Raw genomic sequence first — 22730 nt, forward strand, 5'->3', positions numbered from 1 at the left:
ATAAATATATTTGGAATTTGACAGAAAAACATTACAGACTAAAAATTCAAAGAATAAAAATTAAAATGCAGGTTTTTGCTTTTTACCTTTACAATGCCATTTAGTCTTGGTGTATCAGTCTGTGGCCGTGTCATCTATGTTACGGTGTAATGTTGTCTTTATGCTATGAAATGAGAAATTAGATTTTTAATCGATAATTCGTAATTATCAATAAATATTTTGTGTACTTAAGGTATTACACCCTTTTTTATAAGCTACTTTCTAAAATAACTGTTTATGTTAAAGTTTGGTGTGTTTTACTTACGTTTTTGACATTTCTCAGTTATAGCATTCCGCCATAGAATGCGAAAAAATCCATCTATTAGACAAAAGTGACATATTTATGAAGCAAATGTGATTCTTCTGTATGATTTGATAGTTTTTTTAAGTTATTGAGAGTATTCGAGATGGCTAGTCCATCGCCACAAAACAGCCCAATGCCGCCGCCGCAGGCTCCCAGTCCAATGGGACCGCCGACTCAAAGCCCTGCGCCGCCGCAGTCACCGCATAGTCCTTATAACCCGCAACATATTAATGGACCACCCCCATCGCATGCTCCGTCTCCGGGGCAGCCGCAATTGCCTAATCATATGCCGGCCAGTGCTCCACCACACACAATTGCTTCGAGTGCCAATGGATCTCCAAATGTATCGCAACAACATCCGAGCATGTCTCCGGTCGGACATCAACTTCCGCCGCATATGGTTGGGCCACACATTCCTGGACCACCTGGTCATCCATCGCACCCACCTGGCCCTAATGGTCATTCCAATATTCCTGCACCTTCACAACATGCTGCTATTCCGGGACAGGGACCAGGTTATATGCAGCATCAACTAGGCCACATGCCTCCTGGTCAGGTATGTAATTTATGTAACTGTACTATTATACAATTATACTAGAGTTAATGAGAAGACACCAATTGAAAAGTGCTATATTCATTTTCAAAATGTATCTATTGCCATTACAAATGTTGGTGATAACTACCCATATAATCATAATACAACAATAAACAAAAAGATTTTTAATTCACAATTGTAATAATGATTATACAAATAACATATCTAACTTTAATTATCAATTTATAACTATTATTAAATAAGGGTCCATAAATATCCCTTCCCATTGTTAAAGTTTCATTTAAAATAGTACTTAAGAGTTGAGTTAGGGAATTGACATCTTGAAATTTAGGTAGAACATTATCTCCATGTTTTAAATAAACTGTGTAAACAATTGGTATGTTCAGCATCTTTTTTACCCAGTCTGCAACATTTCCCGATGAATTATCTGTAACAGTAAAATTCCCCTGTCATATGACTTCTTGAAAAATTTGCTGTTTGTTTTTTCAAATAGAATGGTGTTTCATTCGTTCCTTGATTATAATTTTAGTTTTTACCACTTATAATGATGTTGTGTTTTTGGAACTAAAAGAAATACCTATTTTACTTGAAGTAAATAAATGAAATAGTTTCATTAAATTTTCTCTTACAAATATACTTTTCTGTTTTTCCCACATAATATGTAACATTGTATTTTTCTTTAATTGTGTCACTTGCCAATGTGATTAATTCCATCTAAAACAAGTAGTATGAAATAACTATTATGTTAATTTAAAATTTTTAATTATGAATATATTAATGATATATTTGGATTCAAACACCAATCCAACAAAGATTTGCATTGTTATGAGATCTCTTAAGAGATGCAACATTTTTTGTAGGATGGGTTGGATTTGTTTAATTGATTTTGTGTGATAATAGTCTATATTGAAAAGTAGCTGTCGCCCATGACATGATATATAAAAAAAACTTAATTAGTGTAGCCTATGTGTTCTTTCAAACTATATTCTAAACATATGCCAAATTTAATCAAGATCTGTTCACCCATTCTAGAGATCTCTTCAAACACCCATTCATCTATCCTCATCACATTCATCTAAACATTTGCATATAATATTAGTAAATTAAATGAAAAGCAGCTCTTCAAGACATAAATTCGAAAAAAAAATGAATAAATAGTAACCTATGTCTGTCTATAGGCTCTAAGCTACCTCCTCACCAATTTTCAGCCATATTGGTCGGTTTTATAGTTATAAATAGTGTAACTAACGCGACTTTCGTTTATATATAAAGATGATTTAATTACTATTTAAAAGCAGAAAACATTTTTATAATAATGTACATAATGTAAATGATACTTACTAAAATATCATGATTGACAGACACTGCTTCATTTCCATATGGAATTGTTATTAATCTATTGAAACCTTTGACATTAATAAATGCCATCAAATCTAGAGCCAAATTGTTCAAAGCAAAAGAAAGAGAAAAGGTTTCTTCTTCTGATAGAGGAAATTGACCAATATAGACAGCATTACACTCTTGATCAATTACTGAAAAATAACATTTCCCTTAATTTTGCACAACTAAAGTATGAAAAATTCTAACTGGATTCCGAATAAATCCATTTAAAAATTTTGGTTTTATATCTATTGCTATCAAAACAATTTATTGTGTTTTATATACCTAGTCATTGTATATGACAGTAGATATGAAACATATAAGATTAATATATAAAATAAGGACATTATTATAAAATTACACTTTATACCATTAAAAGAGGACTTTGCAAAATGCCAATTTCTGTTCAAGTTGACACCTTCAGCTGTATTGTTATGTAAACAATCTATTTGTGGAATAAATACTTTTTTATTTTTTGCCCAAAATCTGTTCTAAAAAGTTGCATCTAATTAATATAATTACTTTTCTAATTACATTATAACATTTATTAAATTAAAAATCTAACCACATTTCTACTGTAAACATAACCATCTGGGTTCATGAATGGAAGAAAATAAAAGTCATAATATTCTGTTAGTACTCTTAAACTTTTTTTCTCCAATAATTCCTTGACTAAGTTGAGAATGATAGCTGGAGTGATCCAGTCTCTAGCAATTTCACCACCCATTATGAATACTGCGGCTTTCTTCTTCTCTGAAGACAGTTTTAATATAAAAACATCTCTTTTTTCAAATGTTTTGGCTATTACAATTTTTTTAAGTTCTTTATACTTTGTCACATATTCATTTACCCATGAGGTCACAGAGTGCCAATCATAGAATTCTTTATCTTCTTCAATATTTTGAAATCTATAAACATAATAATATTGTAATGTAAGTTGTAGATAGAATCACATTTAAAGTTTTTATTAAAATTCCATACACATGATTCTCTGAAAATTTGGAAAATTGTATATTATTTCTTAAGAGCAGTCTTTCGAATGTTTTTGTCCTGGAACCTTCAACTATTACATCCATGGGTATGATAGCTTCATTTGTCACACCATTCACAAAATAAAAGTAATGACTTTTAAAATGAATTTCATAAAGAAAAGATCTTTCAATTGAATTAAATGCAGTCACTTTATAAAGAGTATAATCAGCAATTATTATGTGTGGCAGTGAAATTAAAAAAATTAATAATTTCTCCATATTTTGATGTAATAGAATCACTATGGCTGGGATTTTAAAGTCAAATTTATAGTTTTTACTAAAATGTCATATTTGATTACTTTTTAGATCTAAAGTAAACATTGCGGATTATTTTTTTTGTTACAGGGACCGCCGGCGATAAGTATGCCTGGTGGTCCACCTCCTCCAGGTAACGGACTGCAAGGCCCACCCGGCGTACCGCTACCACTGGGCGGACCTCCACCCCACGGCGTGCATCCTTCAGGGCTCCCGCCGATGCCGCCACATCACGTGATGATGCAATCTGGCGGACCTCACTCCGGTGGCTACGCTCACGCCCCCTCGCCTGGCTCCAGTGCGCCGGCCAACACACCACCTGTGTCGCAGCCTTCTTCCGGGACGCCACTACAACATCCGCCATCAGCACAAACGCCCCCTCACGGCCAAGCACCACCGCCTTCTACGTCGTCTGCGAACGGCGCGCCGCCCTCATCCTCCCCCATGCAGGGCTCTCTCCCGGCTCCCGGGCCCGACAACCTGCATGCACTACAGAAAGCAATCGACTCAATGGAGGAAAAAGGTTTACAGGAAGATCCACGCTATTCCCAACTCCTAGCCATCCGTGCGCGTACTAATCCACAAGATCCGAATAAAGGACTTTTTTCGAACACTCAACTTAGCCAGTTAAAGTAAGTAGATTCGTCTCTATTGAAACTTACTATATAAAAGAGTTTAATAACTATTTAACTATAGCATATATAATGTAACAATGACAGGGCGCAGATCGCGGCTTACCGTAACCTGGCGCGCAACCAGCCGATCACACAACAGATCGCGATGATGGCAGCGGGAAAGCGCTCGGGCGAAGCGCCGCCCGAGTGCCCCACGCCGCCCGCGCAGCCGCCCTCGCCGTACGCCCAGGCGCAGCCCCAGCCCGGCAAGGCAGCCGGCGGCGGTGGCGCTCCGCCCACGCCGCTGCCCATGACCGGTCAGATGGCCCCGCCCACGCAGCCCACACCGCCCCTAGTTAATCCGGTATACTAAACTTATCAATCTTACTGTCTCATATTTGAATTCTAGAAATTTATTATATCCTTCTAGAAATATCAGCAAACAAAAGCAGCAATTTTTTTAATATAAATGAATAAAGATTTTCCTCACATAAAAATAATTCCTGAAGTTTTTGTACTTACATTTTACTTTTTTACTAATTTACTTAAATCTGATGTATATTTATGCAGCCGGTGGGCGGACCACCCCCAGTGCGTGGTGCTCCCCCAGTGCGCCCACAAGGACCGGCGCCCCCCGGACAGCCCACACAGCAACAGGTAATATCTTCAAATTCAAGAATTGTATTTAGTTAAATGCCAAGTAATACTTAGTTACTTAATAGGAAATTGTGCGAGCATAGTCAAAAATCTATAATAATTACACTTTTTCAGCCCGGCGTTCCCACACCAGGTGCGAAGCAGAATCGAATCACCAGCATTCCCAAACCAGTGGGCATTGATCCTATTCAAATTCTAAACGAAAGGGAAAATAGGTAAGTTTTATGTATTCACAAATTATTCTTAAAACAATAAGAAATTATTTTCATAGCTGACTTGAAATTAGATATTTAGTCATTCAGTTTCTGGCTTTATTTCACCGTCATAAACATTTTAAATTTATTAAATTCCATTGAATTAGATGGTACTAGCTTTATTATACCTTGATTAAGTTATAGGCGATAAGTTCGTTCGTTCATGATTTGTTATGTTTATAGGATCGCAGCCCGTATAGCTCATCGTATCGACGTGCTGTCCAACCTGCCCGCCAACATGGCCGATGACTTGCGACTGCAGGCACAGATCGAATTGCGAGCACTTCGCGTTCTCAACTTCCAAAAGCAATTACGTGCTGAGGTTTGTTTATAATTAATAAGGAAAAAACTAAAAACGAACCACGAATAATGTCTTTTGTTTTTATATTAACACAGCATTAATTTAATTTAGTAACTATAATAAAATTGTACTCAGAGATATAATTCTCAGTATTTTATAATCAGATTCTCAGCCAAGTCCGTCGAGATACAACGTTAGAGACGGCAGTCAATATAAAGGCGTACAAGCGCACGAAAAGGCAGGGTCTGCGCGAGGCGCGCGCCACAGAGAAGCTGGAGAAGCAGCAGAAGCTCGAGGCGGAGAGGAAGCGCAGGCAGAAGCATCAGGAGTTCCTGCAGACTGTGTTACAACATGGTATATTAATCTTATCACATATACTCAAATTTTCTTAAATAATATAAAATAAATCACGGTAATAAGCGAAGTTCCATAAATATAGCTTTTAAAAAAAGAAGTATTGATTGTTCTTATTCTAGTGTTATTAGGTAGTTCATGAATTAAACAAAAGTGCAAGGAATATGTCAAACACTTTGAGATTATGTCACACATTAAATATACATTATTACAAAAAAAATGTGCATAACACAAAATTTGGCAATTATATTTACATGCAAAAGCACAGTAAAACATGCTATAAAAACACACGTTCATGAATTCCAGCTAAGGACTTTAAGGAGTACCATCGCAACAACATTGCGAAGTTGGCGCGCATGAACAAGGCGATAATGAACTACCACGCCAACGCCGAGCGTGAGCAGAAGAAGGAGCAGGAGAGAATTGAGAAGGAGCGTATGAGACGGTACATTATTTTATACTACTGCTAACACTAGCTTACTTATTATGAAATATATTAAAGTAATCAACAGCTAAATATTACGAAGAAATCAGAGTACCATCATTTGACAAACTAGGGGTATAGTTGTGCCGTTCAAAACCTTTAATCGCTTTGGGAAATAATTTTTAAAAAGTTATAAAAAATACATCTTAAATAGAACTTCTATTTTATCTATTTGAGGTCTTTTGTTTCTAAATTTCACAAGTTTAATCGATGTAAAATATTATTTATAGTCTAATGGCGGAGGATGAAGAAGGATATCGTAAACTTATCGATCAAAAGAAAGACAAGCGGTTGGCGTTCCTCCTGTCTCAGACAGACGAGTACATCGCGAGCCTCACGGAGATGGTTAAACAGCACAAGCAGGAACAGCGCAAGAAGCAGCAAGAAGAAGAAAGAAGGAAGAGGGTAACTGACCTTATATGCCTGATATCACCTTTAATTGTAACGATAATATCTTGCTTTATTTTTATGTTTTAGTATCTTGGATAACTTACTCATTATATGTTCACTGCAGATAGTGAAAATATTAATCCTTAATTTATAAATTTTACAAGTCTTAGATATTTATGGCCGAAGAACTGGTTGAATATTTAAAAATAAAATGCTTATCTTTTTAATGTTAATGTATTTAGAAGTCGAGAAAGAAGAAGTTGCTGGAAGGCGGAGAGATAGACGCGCTGGACGACAGTTCGCAGACCTCCGATACGCGCGTCAGTGTAGTCGACCCCAAGACCGGCGAGGTGAGCACATTGCTTTTCTCCAAATTATTCTAAGAAACTCTTTCCATCCTAATCCATATATTTCAGTAAATTATGACACACAATTTTAAGGGTCCTTTTTACCGCGTTTTTAGATACTGAAAGGTGAAGAAGCGCCTTTGCTGTCTCAACTCAAGGATTGGATGGAGGCGCACCCCGGCTGGGAAGTCATGTCAGATTCGGAAGACTCCGGAGATGACAGCCAGGACGATGATGGTATTTTTTAAGATGAATATAAATTACACTATATAATAATATGTACTAATGTAAATGTTATTGCGTTCATACAGAAAAGAGAGGAAGGAAAGATAAACATCGGGAGGAGAAGAGTGATAAAGAGAAGACTGACGAAGAGAGAGCGCGTGATATGATTAAGAAGGCGAAGGTTGAGGATGACGAGTACAAGACAGAAGAACAAACATATTACAGGTAAAATTTGTTTACCTGTCTGAATTAATTTTCTTTTCTCAATTTAAACAGTTTAAATTTGTTCCTAATTTAAATTCTGTTTTTTCTTTTCAGCATTGCTCATACAGTTCATGAATCTGTAACAGAACAGGCTAGTATTTTAGTCAATGGAAAATTGAAAGAATACCAGATAAAGGTAAATGTTTCACAGATTTATTCTATAAAAAAACTTATTACTTTAATTTCATGGATGTTCAGAAAAGTAAAGTTTCGTAAGTTCAATAAGAAAAATGTGCAGTATTGAAATTTTGTTTCTTTTCAACAGGGATTGGAATGGCTAGTTTCCCTCTTCAATAACAATCTAAACGGTATCCTTGCTGATGAGATGGGTCTTGGCAAGACTATACAGACAATCGCTTTGGTCACCTATCTGATGGAGAAGAAGAAAGTCAATGGTCCCTTCCTTATTATTGTACCACTCAGGTATTGTCATAAATAATTAGCATTAGGTTTCGATACATACTGTTGTCTCTGTTTTATCAAAGAGAATGTAAGAGAGGATAATATGTGTCAATAATTTTCTTGATCAGTACGCTGTCTAACTGGGTGCTGGAGTTCGAGAAGTGGGCGCCGACCGTGACCGTGGTGTCCTACAAGGGATCCCCTCAGTCGCGTCGCCTTGTGCAGACGCAGATGCGATCCACCAAGTTCAACGTACTCCTCACCACATATGAATATGTCATCAAAGATAAGGCGGTGCTCGCTAAGGTATGTTTGTCAGTATTGGAAATATTGCCAGTTTATAATCGACCTAGTCTTATTATAAATTGTCAAAAAATAATTTCTATGTGTATTTTTATGTGTAATTATGTGTAATTTATATGTGTAAATGTGTTATTAAACACTCTGCCTGTGAAAGAAATGACCAATGGGACGAAAAAAAATCTAAATCACGACCATTTTAATAATCCACGCATGGCAGTTGACTATTCCACAACAAAAGTTATCCGTTTTATTATTAAGTCTTTACTTTGATAGATACTGAAACAAGTTTCGATAGTTTATTTATTGTATTTGGTGCAGGTACAATGGAAGTACATGATAATTGACGAGGGGCATCGTATGAAGAACCACCACTGCAAGCTAACTCAGGTGCTTAATACGCATTACATCGCACCACATCGGCTCCTGCTGACCGGCACACCGCTCCAGAACAAGCTGCCCGAGCTCTGGGCGCTGCTCAACTTCTTGCTGCCATCCATATTCAAGAGCTGCTCAACATTCGAGCAATGGTTCAACGCACCATTTGCCACCACTGGTGAAAAAGTATGTTAAATATTTGAAATTGACACCCTTAACTTAGGATAGGCTAGGATTAGGATAGGGTACCCCTCGGCAGGGACTTATAGTGAGCTGATGATGAAGATCAGAGACTTCCTTTTTAAAAGTAAATTACTTGAATAATCCATGAATATGTTATTAATTATTATTATTGTAGGTGGAATTGAACGAAGAAGAAACAATTTTGATTATCCGTCGTCTGCACAAAGTGTTGCGTCCGTTCTTGTTGAGACGTCTGAAGAAGGAGGTGGAGAGCCAGCTGCCCGACAAGGTGGAGTACATCATTAAGTGCGAAATGAGTGCACTTCAACGGGTGCTATATAGGTATGTACTATTCTAAAATTATATTTTTTTATAATGCAATGCAACAAATATTTTATGATATACAATTTTATTTGAATTAAACTCTTTTGTTTTGTCTAACTACATTTGTGTTGTGTTGCCAGACATATGCAGTCGAAGGGCGTGCTGCTGACAGACGGATCGGAGAAAGGCAACAAGGGCAAGGGCGGGGCGAAGGCGTTGATGAACACGATTGTGCAACTACGCAAGTTGTGCAACCATCCCTTCATGTTCCCTCACATCGAGGAGAAGTTCTGCGACCACATCGGCACCGGCAGCTCTGTGCTCACCGGGTAAACTATGCATTTTTAACTAATATTTAGTTACATAGTAGTTATCTAGATGGACGCAAAGGCTGGGAAATCTTTTACATATAACAATCAGTTTTTAACTACACAAAAGATGACACAGGCAACAGGTACTATGCATAAAAGTAAAATGTTAAAAATATTATTTTTACATCCAGGCCTGACCTGTACCGGGTGTCGGGCAAATTTGAGCTGCTGGACCGCATCCTGCCGAAGCTGAAGAGGACGGGGCATAGAGTGCTTGTGTTTTGTCAGATGACGCAATGCATGACCATTATTGAAGACTTCCTGTCTTGGAGAGGCTTCCAGTACTTGAGGTAACATGCACAACTGAATTCAAAGTCAGTAGAGATGATAAACTTTTTTCATTATCTTGAACCAAAAATATTATAAGTACATTTATCAACAAAATCTCTGGCTTTTTATAGGCTTTATTCCTAGATTTGTTAATCTTTATAATTGTGGAAAATATTAATGTTTATGTGACAAAGTTGAATGAAAGATATGAATTTTCATGTGTGTAGATTGGATGGTATGACGAAGGCGGAGGATCGTGGTGAGCTGCTGAAGAAATTCAACGACGCGAACTCTGAATATTTCATCTTCTTGTTGTCAACGCGCGCCGGCGGCCTCGGCCTCAACTTGCAGAGCGCGGACACCGTCATCATATTTGACTCCGACTGGAACCCACATCAGGTATGCACCAAACCCCCTTTCAACATGATGACAGACCAGGAGACCACATGAAGGCTGTGGATTGACTCCAACGTGATGATAGAAATTTTCTATGATATAGAATACTGAACTCTTAAGTTGGACAAAGGTTGCTCGCTTCTTAAAAAACTTTGCATTGGAGTTTTTCTTAACTATTAAGAAGTTTTCAAACCTATTCTAAACAAACTAATGTAGTAAAAATTTCTTGTAGGATCTCCAAGCGCAAGATCGTGCCCATCGTATCGGTCAACGTAACGAGGTGCGAGTGCTGCGCCTCATGATTGTTAACTCTGTAGAAGAGAGAATCCTCGCCGCAGCCAGGTATGTAGCTCACGTTTTTTTTAATTCGGTAAATTCAACCAGTAAACAATTATGGACTAAGATATGGTTCCAACTTTTACTCGTTACATTTAATTGTAGAATAAATAACATATATATTATAGATACAAGTTGAACATGGACGAGAAGGTTATCCAGGCGGGCATGTTCGATCAGAAGTCTACGGGCTCTGAGCGGCAGCAGTTCCTGCAGAGCATCCTGCATCAGGATGGCGACGATGAAGAGGTGAAATTGTTAATTCTCGTATAATTATTATTCATATGTTATTACATAACTCACTCACAAATCACCGCATTATATTAAATGGTAACACAAAATTTAACCGTAATCCAAACGCTTTATAGAACTCATTTCCAAATTGTGTATTGTAGGAGGAAAACGAAGTGCCCGACGACGATCTGATAAACGAGATGATAGCGCGCTCGGAGGAGGAGCTGGAGATCTTCAAGCAGATTGACATCGAGCGTAAGAAGACGGAATCGCAGTCGCGCCTCATCGAAGAGTCAGAGTTGCCCGACTGGCTCGTCAAAGAAGACGACGAAGTTGTTTGCAACAAGGTAAGTTTCCTCTGCAAATATCAGCACAAACAGAAATTAGAACATGTTCCAGTACTGATGTTTTGCTACGATTTTTCGTTTTTCTTCGTCTTCCTCAGTGGTCAATTAACGTCTCTTAGTGCAGTAAGTGGTTATGCTGTTCAAATTTTTAATGTTTAATTAATAGTAACATTGTTTATTCAATAGGGTCAAGGATGGAACTACTTGGACGAGGACGAGACCTTAGGACGCGGGTCACGACAACGTAAAGAAGTCGACTACACGGACTCGCTAACAGAGAAGGAGTGGCTCAAGGCCATCGACGAGGAGTTCGAAGAGGAGGAGGAAGAGGACGATGATGATGAAGTTCTGGACAAGAGACGCAAGAAAGGCCGCAAGCGACGGTACGTGATATCACTGACGCCGGGACCATTTAGATCAACTTGAAACTAAGTTACTAACGGTTAGAAATTTTATTTCATTTTCAGACGCCAAGACGATTCCGATGAAGAAGAAGCGCCCTGTTCATCAAAGAAAAAGAGTAAAACAGAAATTAATCAAACTAAGAAACGTCTCAAGAGCATTATGAAGAAAGTCATTGATTTCACTGATGAGTAAGTAATTAGTTTTTTTTTTATATTCGTAAACATATGCAATTGCAAATTGATATTTATTTTTATTTATACAGCGCCGGTCGAGTGCTGTCAGAGCCATTCATGAAACTGCCTTCGCGACGAGAACTACCAGATTATTACGACGTTATAAAGAAACCCTTGGACATCAAGAAGATTATGAACAGAATTGAAGATGGCAAGGCAAGTATTGCAATAGAACTTATTATAAAATAATATCTTGTCATTTGCTTAGTTACACACTACTATTATATAACTATAACCTAAACAAGTTTCAATGTAATTTATTGATTCCATTCATAATTCTATTCTTTTTTCACAGTACACTGACATAACGGATTTGGAGCGTGATTTCTTCACTTTATGCGCGAACGCCCAAACGTACAACGAGGAGGCGTCGCTCATCTACGAGGACTCGGTGCGTCTGCGCAACGTCTTCATCGAGTTCCGCCGCCGGTACGACGCCGCGCAGAATTCTGACGACTCGGATGACAATGACAAAGGTTAGATTGTTAACAATACTACTTAGAGCAATCAAAACCCTAAACTATGGACAAACTACAATTTACCAAAACTGGTAAAACACTTATAACATTAGCTTCCCTTACATATCACTCCACTTAATCTCTTTTCACAAAATAACTAAACAAGTCGTATCAATATGGCCGCCATGTATGGAATTTTGATATGGTCCTATTTACTTAATGCTGGCTTTTAATCGAAATTTATCTATTCATGTAGATGAAGACGACTCGGATGGAGAATCAAATCGTTCGGTAAAAATGAAAATAAAACTGAAGGGTAAGAGCAAAAACACGCCGACAAGAAAACGCAAACAGCGCAAGTATATCTCCGACGACGAGGATTATGAAGAGGATTAGATATTATATTTAGTTTTAGTGACTTTGCATATAAGCTGACATATATTTGAATTTTAAATGACTTTGAATCTTAATAAATGTAAGTTATTCTTTTTATTAATAGTAAATTTACTAATAGTATTTGTGATTTGCATGTTTATCAAGAACTTATTAATTTAATACCTGACATAAAAGATTTAATTATCGGTAATTTAAATCAATCTTTTATATAATAACTCAGAATATTTTAATGTTTAGGTTAAATGTAACTTTGTAGTTTTTAAAATAAGTGGATTATTTAGAATCAAATAAAATACTTAGAATATTCATCATTTGTTTTAATTAACTTTTCATGTGCTGCATAATTCTTTTTAGTGGCAACTTTCATTTTTCTCGATTCTTTCCATTTCACATCTGACCATTTGTAATCAATACCGTGAATACTGCGCATATGTTTGTTCAAACTGGTGCTGTGTGTGAAACGTTGGCTACATGTTGGGCACATAAATGGTTTGTCTCGAGTATGAACTCTGTTATGTCTTTGTAGGTCACCATTTGTATAAAATGATAAAGTGCATAGCTCACATTTATATGACTTTTCTCCGGCATGTCTGAAATAATATGTTATCCATATTACAACTGAACTGAACACACAAATGTATGGACCAATGAACATTTCAAACCATAACAAGAGGAAAAAAGTGCTATAATCATACTTATCATCATATCCCATAATACATCATATCAAATAATTTTATAGCAAGATAAGTTTTTTATCATATGTTTGTAATAGCTGTGCCTGCAACTTAGTTCGTGTGAAATTCTGATTGATATATGTTTTACTTGACATTACTTTCATACAAATTTCCCCCTTACAACCCCTTTTTCACATTAAAAATGTCCTTGCCCAGGCTCTAGACTATTTGTGTATCAAATTTCATTTAAATCGAATCAATAGTTTTTATTAAAGGAGGACAGACAGACAGAGTTACTTTCGCATGTAATATTTACCTTTTGAGATGTATCACTAAGTTTTTCTTTGCATGTGTTTTGTAACCACAAAGATGACATTCCACATTCTTTTCAATATTATGCTTTTTCTTATGGTTTGTTAATTCTGAACATGTTACAAATGTGCTGCCACAGTCTTCACAGCTGTAATTGTGAATATTGTAATGTCTTTGCATATGCGCCTGTAATGATTGCTTAGATTTAAGCAACTTATTGCAGATATCACATGAGAATTGAGCAATTTCATGAACATGTAAATGTGTTTTCAAACTGAATGCATGTTTAAATTGTTTTCCACACACAGAGCATGTGAAGAATGTGACAGTACTATGTGTCTTTTTGTGTGCAGCTAGACTGGATGACTGTGTGAAACTTTTACCACAATCACAATTATATGGACGCTCCCCATTATGTGTTCTCATGTGATTAATCAAGGTCTGGCTGTGTGGGGTAGCGTATGAACATTTTGTACAAAGATAGCGTCGGTTAGCCCCAAATCCAGTGACATTACCCAAATATTTTCTCTTTTGATGCATAGAAACTTTGTGCTTTTGTAATGATGCCTTACTTTTAAGGGTTTTGTTACAGTATGTACATTTCAAGCTATTTTCCGCAGTTCTCTTCAAGCTTGTTCCTAAAATTAATATTGGTTCCACAAAAAATGTTTATGACAAGACTTTATTCATAACTTACATACTATGAAATTGCAATTACCTGAAATTTTGTTGTGATTTGTTGAATCTACATTTTCTTCGTCTAGTCCGATTTCCTCTTTCACTTCAATTTCTTCCAGTTCATCATTACTGTGTAATAAAGTCACATTAGTTTCTAAAACCTTCCTATTGTACACAGCAAACTGTTTTTCAAAGTTAATGCATTTTTCACGGAACTTCCAGGCGATAGTCACATCTTCCATACATTTCTTGCAAATGAATGAGGGTAAATGTTTTTTAAACTCAAGCTTTATTTGGAAACATTCCAATATTTTATTTAGTATCCCTATCGCGTCTTCGGTTTTAGAAAATAGGTTTAGCGTGTTTTGTCCTTTTCCTAGACATATACGACAAACGTGTAAGTATTTAAACGTACGTAGTAAACTATCTGGGTTTTCCATTTCCATTCAACTAAACAAATTAGTTTGATTTATTTTAATAAATTTAAATGAAACAAACATTAAGATGTAAAAGTAAACAAAACGATTTGATATTTGTTTGACGTTTAAAAACACAGATAACATAAATGGCAAGAATTAGTTATACATAGATTATACTAGCTATTATGTGCTCTTTGCTTGTAACGTATAAATTGGTCCTTGGAATTATTTGTGGATCAATTACAAAACTCACCATCCATGCAGTACTTTTTGTGGTAACATATATAAAACTGCCTTCGCCTGCCACTTTGTCAAAGCAAAATTAAAAAGGCCTAGTATAATATTTCCGTACAAATCGACTACATTTAAATAAATGTCCCGTCGAAATCAACCCACCCGTTTCAGAAATTACCCGGAACAAGGAAGTGGTGTGTATGGAATAGAAAAGTTGCCCAAAACAGTAGTTTCGACCAAATTATGACTGTCTTAATTTATATTTTCAATTTTGTAATATTAATCTTATCTTATTATCAAATTAAAAACAGAAATTATAATAAATGTAAAGAGGTTCCACACGAAATAATAAAAAAAATCCACTGCAAATTGACACTTTATTTTGCAAGTAGCAATTAAGCTTCTGCCTGTGCCTTCAGTTTCTTGATGTAAGATTCCTTCTTCTGCTTGATTCTGTTCTTTCTCTCAGCCAATGTCAGCTTGCGCTTGTTCCATCTCTTTTGCTTCACCTTGTCCTTACTGGCCTCCTTCTTCTTATGGGATGGGTCAGCTCGGATTGCTTCATGTGCTTTTTTGTAGTTGGTTTCAATCTGTTTGAAAAAAAAAATAGTTAAAAAAGGCACAACAAAATAAACATTTCATGTATAGATAAATAACTGGCATGTAGCAATTACATATGATCTCTGAAAAAATGAATTCAGTGATTAGTAAGATATAAATGCCTTCATTTTGTCCAACTTCGGACACTGCACATTAATGAAATGAGCAGTAATTTGGTTGGACGTAATTTGTTGTTAATATATCTCAACTTACAGCATCAGCGTTTACTCCAAGTTTAATGTATTTGCCAAATTGCCTCTTGAAAGAATCTTCATCTTCTTGTTCAAGATTGCGCATGTATTCAGCAACATGTAAACCAAAGATGTGTGCCCTGAAAAAAAAGCAAAATATAGCATAAACAGATAAAATCAATGGCAACATTTCTTATAAAAATTCAATAATGATGTGTTGCATAATAGCAAAATTATGTAACTTGTAATAATAAAGGTTTCTTACTTCCTCAGGTACAAGTGCAATTGTAAAATGTTTTAAATGAATTGCATCACAATTTTTTGTGGATATTTGAATGTAATCAAAGCCGGTTTAAAGAAACCAAAACAAGTTTCTTTTCACAACCAATAACCTTAATATTTATGTTGCTCCCATTGGGCTGTTCGATAAATAGATATTCTATTAGTCGATGGATGAATGGAGCCATAGATATTACTTTGAAGAAAAAAAAAATCCCAATCAAATACCTGTGTACTTCAGCATTGAACTTTTTCGATTCAGCGTCATATCCAGGGAACCTTTTAATGGAATGTGGGACATTTAGGCCACCGTCCACTGCTCCTTTCATGGCGCCAAACACACGGGCTCCTGTGGTGGTGCGGGCAAGACCCACATCCAGATAACACCTAAAATTATAAAGATTGTTTAAGTGTGTCCAATCTATAGACATTTGTTTGTTGTTTATAAACTGCTCAGTAAAATTTTGTACAATATTTTGTGTGGCATCAGAAGTTGTCAGTCCGCCCGTTTGTTTTCATCATAGTAGACATAAACAAAACATATTTTTATACTAACAATTTGCTAAAATTTAATTTCAAAGTTACCTGAATGCTCCAGGGCCATTGTCTACAGGTTCTACATTGTATTCATCACCAGTGACTTCTGTCGCTCCAGTGTACAGGGAGTCCAGCCCTAGCCTCTGAAGTAAACGTCTGGCGAGTAACAAGCCCGTGCAGTATGCTGCAGCATAGTTGGTAAGACCAACCTAAAATTAAATGTATATTGTGTACATAACAATACATTTGAAAGACATTCTTAACAAAAATTTCATTAGTTCAGTAATGAACATATTACAACATGGTTTTGTGCATTTGTACAGTGCTTCAGACCGCCCGTTCAAAATCATCATGTAAATTGAAAAATAACAAAAACGCAAAATGTATAAATCACCATTTAAGTACACAAGAAAATTTAAACTATTCTACCTTAGTTTGACAACTTACCTTTATGCCATACTGGGGAAGTTCGTGTGAGTATGCAGCACACACAATGTGGTCTCCTTCAATTCTTGAATAAGCCACCTGGCAGGTAACATCTTTGTTGGACAGACGTACGATGAGACGGTATTTAGGAGTGTTGTATTTGTTCTTGTCCTGAAATAAAAAGCACATCATTAAGCATACAGCCCTAATATAAGAAGTTAAGTAAATAATATAACTATTATAACCAACACAAGGTATATCAAGGAGCATATAACTCATACATATGTACACCGGATTAGATTAGATGCATAAATGAAACTTACCTGAACAATAAGGCGTTTGCGGGCGTAGTAGTCAGTTTTGCCTTCACGACGCCTCTTGAACTTAACTTGGTACCTCTTAAAGTACTGCTTATTCTTGACTACTTTCACGAAACCCTGAAAACACGATTAAATATTACAATGACTGCGATAACCTAACAAAGTGTCTAAGTATATACTGAATTATCAGAGACACTTTATAATCAATAACGCTACAGTCGAATACAAAATAACATGATTGTACACATAGAACATGGCACAATTAGTTAGTTTTGGATCTTCTGCAGCATCAGATGACGCGCATGTGTCGTAATTTCATCATATTTTTATCAGTTGGGTAGAATAAAATGTTTGCAAAATATTTAACACAACAATTTAAATGGAAAAGTGAGTGGCCAAAGCAATATGTGGTATAACCTATCCACTTTTTAACACGGAATCATTCACTAAAATAGTAAAATAAGTTTCTTTTCGGAGATATATTTGTTCTTAAAATAATACACAAATCTTATTTTATAATCTTTCGCTCACCATTGTAACAAAATTATAAAATTTCAAGTAACTCGGTTACCCACCGAAGGAGGAAACCGGAAAGGAGTCTTTTCTAGTTTCACGTCAAAATGACAGAAAAACGGTTGGTGTTGCCTCACCTCCTTAAAAAGTTCTTAAGGTACTGCTACACCAACTTGAACCTGAATATTTGGCCTCATAAAATGTTTTTTATACTACTTTTTTCTAATTTACTAGTAAACTAAACAATTTATGTTCTAACAGAATCTGAGTTAATAATTCAACTAGATAGAAACCCTAATAGAAAACGCCATATTAAATTTCACTTTCTGTACATATCACTTGTGATTAGCTATTTACTCTTATAAAAATTTATCTTTTTGATATTTAATAGTAAAAAATGTACAAAATGAATTAAATCACTGCCATTTTTTCAAAGAAATGTAAAATATCTAATATAAAAAAAAACTTAAATTCTGTCTATGAATCACCTTTTACTTTTTCTGGTATAGTTAAAAATTTTAAAAAATACGTCTATGGTTCGTTATGGCTTCCTCCTTTTCATATCCTGAATTATTTTTGGCGGGTTTTATATTTACCTTGCCCTTTTTATATGAAAAAAGCAATGTTTTTCGATATTACTTAAAGTTTTTCCTGTACTATAGTTATGTATTGATAACATGTACAGTTTTATTGCCCGTAGTGTTTTTTTATCCTCGTGATGTTACGAATCTCATGTAAAATATTGATTATTTTTTTGTCCGTGAAAATCTTGTGTAATTAACAAATTTAATTTTATTTCTTCTTTTACAGTGTTGCGTCTCGGTTTTGTCGTTATGCTTCACGTATTGTCGGTATTGAATGGGAATTACGAGGATTGGAGCACTGGGATAATGAACAGTGTTATATAGTTATTTCGAATCATCAGAGCTCCTTAGATATTTTAGGCAAGCTTTTTTATTTTAATACGAACCATGTTTGAAAATTATTTTTTACGTCCACTTATTATTCCATTTAACAGGTATGTTTGAGATGTGGCCTCGAATGAAGCGGTGTACGGTTGTTGCAAAAAGACCCCTAATGTTCGCTGGGGCATTTGGATTCGGGGCTTGGCTTTCGGGTCTTGTGTTTATCGATCGTCTTAAAACTGACAAAGCTCGCCGACTAATGAAACAAGCCACTGACAGAGTTATACGCGAAAAGGTATGAAATTTTATTAAAATGTTTATATACGTACGAAAAAAATACGCGTAAATAAATATATTTAAATGTGTGTTCTTTTCAGACTAAATTGTGGATATTTCCTGAAGGCGCAAGGTATAACAATGGTAATATACAACCATTTAAAAAAGGGGCATTTTATCTAGCCATAGATGCCCAAGTACCTATTATGCCTGTTGTATTTAGCCAATACTACTTTCTTGATAATGAAACAAAAACCTTTGAACCAGGTATGTAAAAATTATAAATTTCTAAGACAAAATGTTTCAAGTCTTTTTGATAACTCAAACTTTTTATATGTAAAACAGAAATATATAATTAACAATTCGTCTTTTCTGTTTAGGGAAAGTAGTTATTACCACATTGCCACCAATACCAACAAAAGGAATGACTCGGAATGACTTAGAAAGTCTGTCTGACATGGCACGTCAGAAAATGATAGAAGTATTTAATGATAGCTCCAAAGATTTAGTTAAGCAAAAGAAAATCGCAATTTAATTTATAAATAACTGTGATCATTATTTACATCATTAGCATTATATTTGTGTTATTGTTAATTAATTTTAAGTTATTACTCAATAGGTAAATATAAATATTTGCCAAAGCTAAACACCCATGTTTAAAGTGATGAAATATCTAGTCATTTTTTTTTATTTAATACACATTTATGATTTATTAAGATTAACAGTATTATTAAGCAAAATGTTATTTATTTTTAGCTACTTTTAATTCAGCTGTATTAATTCAATTAGAGAGCAAATCAAACAATTTGTGTGAAGAAATTGTATATCAAATATTTATTGTATTGTATATCATTAGGGAATAAATTTTATTGCAAATTACAATTAGGCTGTGTCATCATATTCAATCAATCATATTCTACATAGTGATGTGTACAATCTATTGGAATTAGTTATTAATTATCTAAAAGTAGATATTATTATGATTTTAAATGTTTTCATGAACTGAGATGAATCTTGCCATTTTAAAGCTTACAGAAGCTAAATAATTTGTATAACCATTTATGCTAGTCTTCTATATTGCATAATATTTACACTTATATACATTATAAGTTATTATCAAAAGACAGTTTAATATTATTTAAATGTAACATTCACTTTGTTTCAATAAATACATGAAATTAAATAATGTTTAATTCCAATTTTCACCCCAACCATCATTTTCATCACAATCTTCATCTGGGACAAAGTTCAATTTGCTACTAATATCTTGTAATTTGTCTGTCTCTGTAACAATGTTTTGTTTTTCTATCACTGGTGTCATATCCGCAAAGAAGTCAAATTCGTCTACATTTCTCTTAAAATCTATTTTTGTACTTTTTATGTCCAACTCAGAAATGTCAACAATATGTTTTTTTGCTTCCATGGCTGCTTTTTGTAACAAAGTTCTGTCTGTTATTGGTTTTTCAATGGAGATTGAATGTTCAACTTTCTGCATAAGGTTAGCTTTATTATCATTGTTACTGATTGAAGAATTATTTTCAATAAAATCAATTTTATCTGATTCCAGTGTTAGTTGTCGATTAGGGTTATCCCAATCACCCCACTCTTCTTCAGAATCAGTTAAAATACTTGTGCTAGGTTCTGCATTTTTGTCTTCATCTTGAGCTTCTCCACCTACAGGTGTAGGCCGTTCATTCAAAGCCATGGTTTTCTCAAACATTAACGCAACATTAGTATCATAAACTTCAGAACAACGGAAATCACCTAATGATTTTGTTGTTGGATATCTAACATCTTTGTGCATGTTAGATGTATCATTCAACATACTGTTTGTCTTAGGTCTGCCATCGGTAAAAAATTTAGATCTTTTACCTCCTATTACAGTATCTGCTCCCAATATTGGTACTAATTCACTCAAACAAACTAATGTTGATGCAACTAAATTGTCATCTACATCTTTTATGCCCAGAAGTAACTGTAACAAAAATATGACATCCTATATTGTTTGCATCATACATTACATTTTAGAAAATAAATAAATTAGCTATTAAAATACCTCGGGTAAAATATGGTGAGATAGTTCATCATGGGAAAAAACATGGACAAATTTAGTAAAGTGCACTAAAAGGATCATTCTGACTTGACTATCTCGTACTCCAAATAACTGCAACAATCTTGGCTTAACATGTTCCTTAAAAACGCCTAAGCTAAAAAAACCAGTAGAATCTTCATTCTGCAATCTTTCTGTAAAAATAAAAATACAACTTAAACTAATGAATGTTTGTTAAATATGAAAAGTAATTACATACCATTTTTAGGTTTTAAAATGTATGGAATGACATCTCTTCTTGCTGTTGCATCCAACAGTGTTAGCCTTGACAGTAATAGCCCACCGAGCTGCTTTGCAACAGTTTCTTCATCATAGTGTTTTAGATTTGTCAGAATATTAGAAAAAAATTGACTTTTGTCTTCTTCTTTTTTTAGAGGCAAATAATACAGGAATTTGTAAATAGAAATAAATTCATGATTGAAAAAATCATGCTGCAAAATTTCAGACAAATTTGGTCTATTGACGGGGTTGCTATTTTGAAGACAATCTTTGCAAAACTTTTTGAACTCTTTTAAATATGGAACATCACCTGGAAAGTTACAAATAACATATCAATACTATACAATAATATACTTAAAGAGCATTGTAAAATTTGTAATTAGTGAAGATATTTACCATCATTCCGACCTTTGAATGCATCAAATACTAAAACTGCATATGCATATTGGTCTACCTTTGATGTAAGTTCTTGTGACTCTTCATCTGGATCTACTGCTTTGTCATATCTATTAAAAATTTTATTATTATAAGAAAAAACTAAATTGTATATTTTATATTCAAGCATTAATTTTTATTCTTGTATACCTGTGAATTCGAGCATGTTTCAAATATGAGGGATTCAAATCATTAAATGTACATAAGTATTGCAATCCTCCAAGCTTCCACTGACCATCACCTGATACATATATTGAAGATATACTGACATTATTATGCGACACACCAGCCTAAAATATCACATTAAAAAACAAAATAAAAATATGGTAAAATATGGTTTTTAATATGCATTAAATTTTTTAATAAACCCTTATTGTATATCTAAATCAGTCTATATTTAGTAGCAACCTAATATATATGATTTTAATGAAGTTCAACATACTTGCTCATGAAGAAAGACCAAAGCTCTAAGAATGTTATTTAATCCAATGCAAATTTGTAAAGGTGTTTGTTCATTTAAGACTTGTGATAAGGGTTGTATATATTCTGTCACCAAATGAAATGTCCTTTGCTGCCATGAAGAAACATATCTTACAATACACGGGTGCCGATATTTCAGAAGGTTCTGTAAATTGAAATATTTTGATTTTGTAATACATTTCGATATAAGTAACAAAATCTAAAGTACAACATACATTAGAACATTTTTCCAATGGCGTTGCTGCTATCCATAAAGGCCCCAACACAACCTCTCCCTTAAAAACAGACACTGATCCATCATCTTTTAAACTAAAATATCTACAACTATCACTAATCGTTGCTTGAAAATGTGACCAAAAATCTGTGGTTTCGGTTGGTCTCTCGTCAATTTTGAGGCCACTTAATTGAGAGTTTTCATTGCCCATCATTGATAAAATTAATTGGTGCTATAAAAATTTCACATAATTCCTTTTTTCTACTAATTGTGATAAAAATAAGTTTGGTGATACTTAAATATTCAATTTATATGTGGTTTTGCGTTGGCTTACTGGATAACCTGACATTTGATTCGATCGACCTTTCAACGTCATTATAACAATGACATGACAGTGACACCATACATATCAAAGAGTAT

The 22730-nt window shown here is 34.7% G+C and overlaps 5 protein-coding genes across 7 annotated transcripts; 2 read left to right on the forward strand and 3 right to left on the reverse strand.

The window, feature by feature from the left end:
• The first annotated feature begins 132 nt into the window (after nt 1-132).
• LOC106117274 (ATP-dependent helicase brm) lies at nt 133-12700 on the forward strand. Its single transcript, XM_013311501.1, has 28 exons — nt 133-899; nt 3656-4197; nt 4285-4543; nt 4750-4836; nt 4951-5051; nt 5274-5412; nt 5556-5745; nt 6052-6190; nt 6460-6634; nt 6862-6969; nt 7083-7203; nt 7278-7416; nt 7510-7591; nt 7721-7878; nt 7986-8163; nt 8479-8721; nt 8894-9060; nt 9183-9371; nt 9545-9703; nt 9911-10082; nt 10312-10421; nt 10544-10664; nt 10811-10996; nt 11183-11379; nt 11464-11589; nt 11664-11790; nt 11930-12110; nt 12349-12700. Exons 1-28 carry the CDS (start codon nt 447-449, stop codon nt 12486-12488), a joined length of 4989 nt encoding a protein of 1662 aa, XP_013166955.1. The 5' UTR covers nt 133-446; the 3' UTR covers nt 12489-12700.
• A 132-nt stretch (nt 12701-12832) lies between these two features.
• LOC106117297 (uncharacterized) lies at nt 12833-15070 on the reverse strand. 3 transcript variants are annotated; one of them, XM_013311537.1, is made up of 3 exons: nt 14193-15070; nt 14047-14112; nt 13499-13622 (listed from the first exon to the last, which is right to left on the reverse strand). In XM_013311537.1, exons 1-3 carry the CDS (start codon nt 14596-14598, stop codon nt 13594-13596), a joined length of 501 nt encoding a protein of 166 aa, XP_013166991.1. In that variant the 5' UTR covers nt 14599-15070; the 3' UTR covers nt 13499-13593. The 3 variants fall into 3 exon arrangements, with proteins under 3 accessions (XP_013166990.1, XP_013166991.1, XP_013166988.1); XM_013311534.1 differs by having other exon boundaries at nt 13990-14112; nt 14193-15069; XM_013311536.1 differs by lacking the exons at nt 13499-13622; nt 14047-14112 and adding an exon at nt 12833-13078 and having other exon boundaries at nt 14193-15065.
• A 92-nt stretch (nt 15071-15162) lies between these two features.
• Nucleotides 15163-17740, reverse strand: RpL5 (ribosomal protein L5). The gene is given in 7 exon segments (NM_001312497.1): nt 15163-15395; nt 15619-15736; nt 16104-16262; nt 16461-16621; nt 16860-17009; nt 17162-17275; nt 17690-17740. Coding segments are annotated over 7 exon segments (900 nt in total). The 5' UTR covers nt 17693-17740; the 3' UTR covers nt 15163-15200.
• Nucleotides 17741-18214: 474 nt separating this feature from the next.
• Agpat1 (1-Acylglycerol-3-phosphate O-acyltransferase 1) lies at nt 18215-19593 on the forward strand. Its single transcript, XM_013311730.1, has 5 exons — nt 18215-18405; nt 18482-18615; nt 18690-18871; nt 18954-19119; nt 19233-19593. Exons 1-5 carry the CDS (start codon nt 18215-18217, stop codon nt 19385-19387), a joined length of 828 nt encoding a protein of 275 aa, XP_013167184.1. The 3' UTR covers nt 19388-19593.
• A 73-nt stretch (nt 19594-19666) lies between these two features.
• LOC106117422 (protein-associating with the carboxyl-terminal domain of ezrin) lies at nt 19667-22692 on the reverse strand. The gene is made up of 7 exons (XM_013311729.1): nt 22312-22692; nt 22059-22241; nt 21767-21906; nt 21578-21687; nt 21162-21491; nt 20909-21096; nt 19667-20827 (listed from the first exon to the last, which is right to left on the reverse strand). The coding sequence occupies exons 1-7, from the start codon at nt 22522-22524 to the stop codon at nt 20042-20044; spliced, it is 1950 nt and encodes a 649-aa protein (XP_013167183.1). The 5' UTR covers nt 22525-22692; the 3' UTR covers nt 19667-20041.
• Nucleotides 22693-22730: the final 38 nt, after the last annotated feature.

The sequence above is a fragment of the Papilio xuthus genome, unplaced genomic scaffold (genome assembly GCF_000836235.2).
Source record: "Papilio xuthus unplaced genomic scaffold, Pxut_1.1 DF827680.1, whole genome shotgun sequence".
NCBI lineage: Eukaryota > Metazoa > Arthropoda > Insecta > Lepidoptera > Papilionidae > Papilio > Papilio xuthus.

Bases quoted from the DNA above. Each gene is read 5' to 3' on its own strand.
- LOC106117274 (XM_013311501.1), top strand. From the start codon at position 447: ATGGCTAGTCCATCGCCACAAAACAGCCCAATGCCGCCGCCGCAGGCT. The intron at 5,052-5,273 runs GTAAGTTTTATG...TTATGTTTATAG, and splicing joins CTAAACGAAAGGGAAAATAG to GATCGCAGCCCGTATAGCTC. The intron at 11,590-11,663 runs GTAAGTAATTAG...TTATTTATACAG, and splicing joins GTCATTGATTTCACTGATGA to CGCCGGTCGAGTGCTGTCAG.
- LOC106117297 (XM_013311536.1), bottom strand. From the start codon at position 14,598: ATGGAAATGGAAAACCCAGATAGTTTACTACGTACGTTTAAATACTTA. The intron at 13,079-14,192 runs GTAATTGCAATT...ATATTATTTCAG, and splicing joins AAATCACAACAAAATTTCAG to ACATGCCGGAGAAAAGTCAT.
- Agpat1 (XM_013311730.1), top strand. From the start codon at position 18,215: ATGGCTTCCTCCTTTTCATATCCTGAATTATTTTTGGCGGGTTTTATA. The intron at 18,406-18,481 runs GTAAAATATTGA...CTTCTTTTACAG, and splicing joins CGTGATGTTACGAATCTCAT to TGTTGCGTCTCGGTTTTGTC. The intron at 19,120-19,232 runs GTATGTAAAAAT...TTTTCTGTTTAG, and splicing joins AACAAAAACCTTTGAACCAG to GGAAAGTAGTTATTACCACA.
- LOC106117422 (XM_013311729.1), bottom strand. From the start codon at position 22,524: ATGATGGGCAATGAAAACTCTCAATTAAGTGGCCTCAAAATTGACGAG. The intron at 21,097-21,161 runs GTATGTAATTAC...TTATTTTTACAG, and splicing joins CATTTTAAAACCTAAAAATG to AAAGATTGCAGAATGAAGAT. The intron at 20,828-20,908 runs GTATTTTAATAG...TTTTTGTTACAG, and splicing joins CTCACCATATTTTACCCGAG to TTACTTCTGGGCATAAAAGA.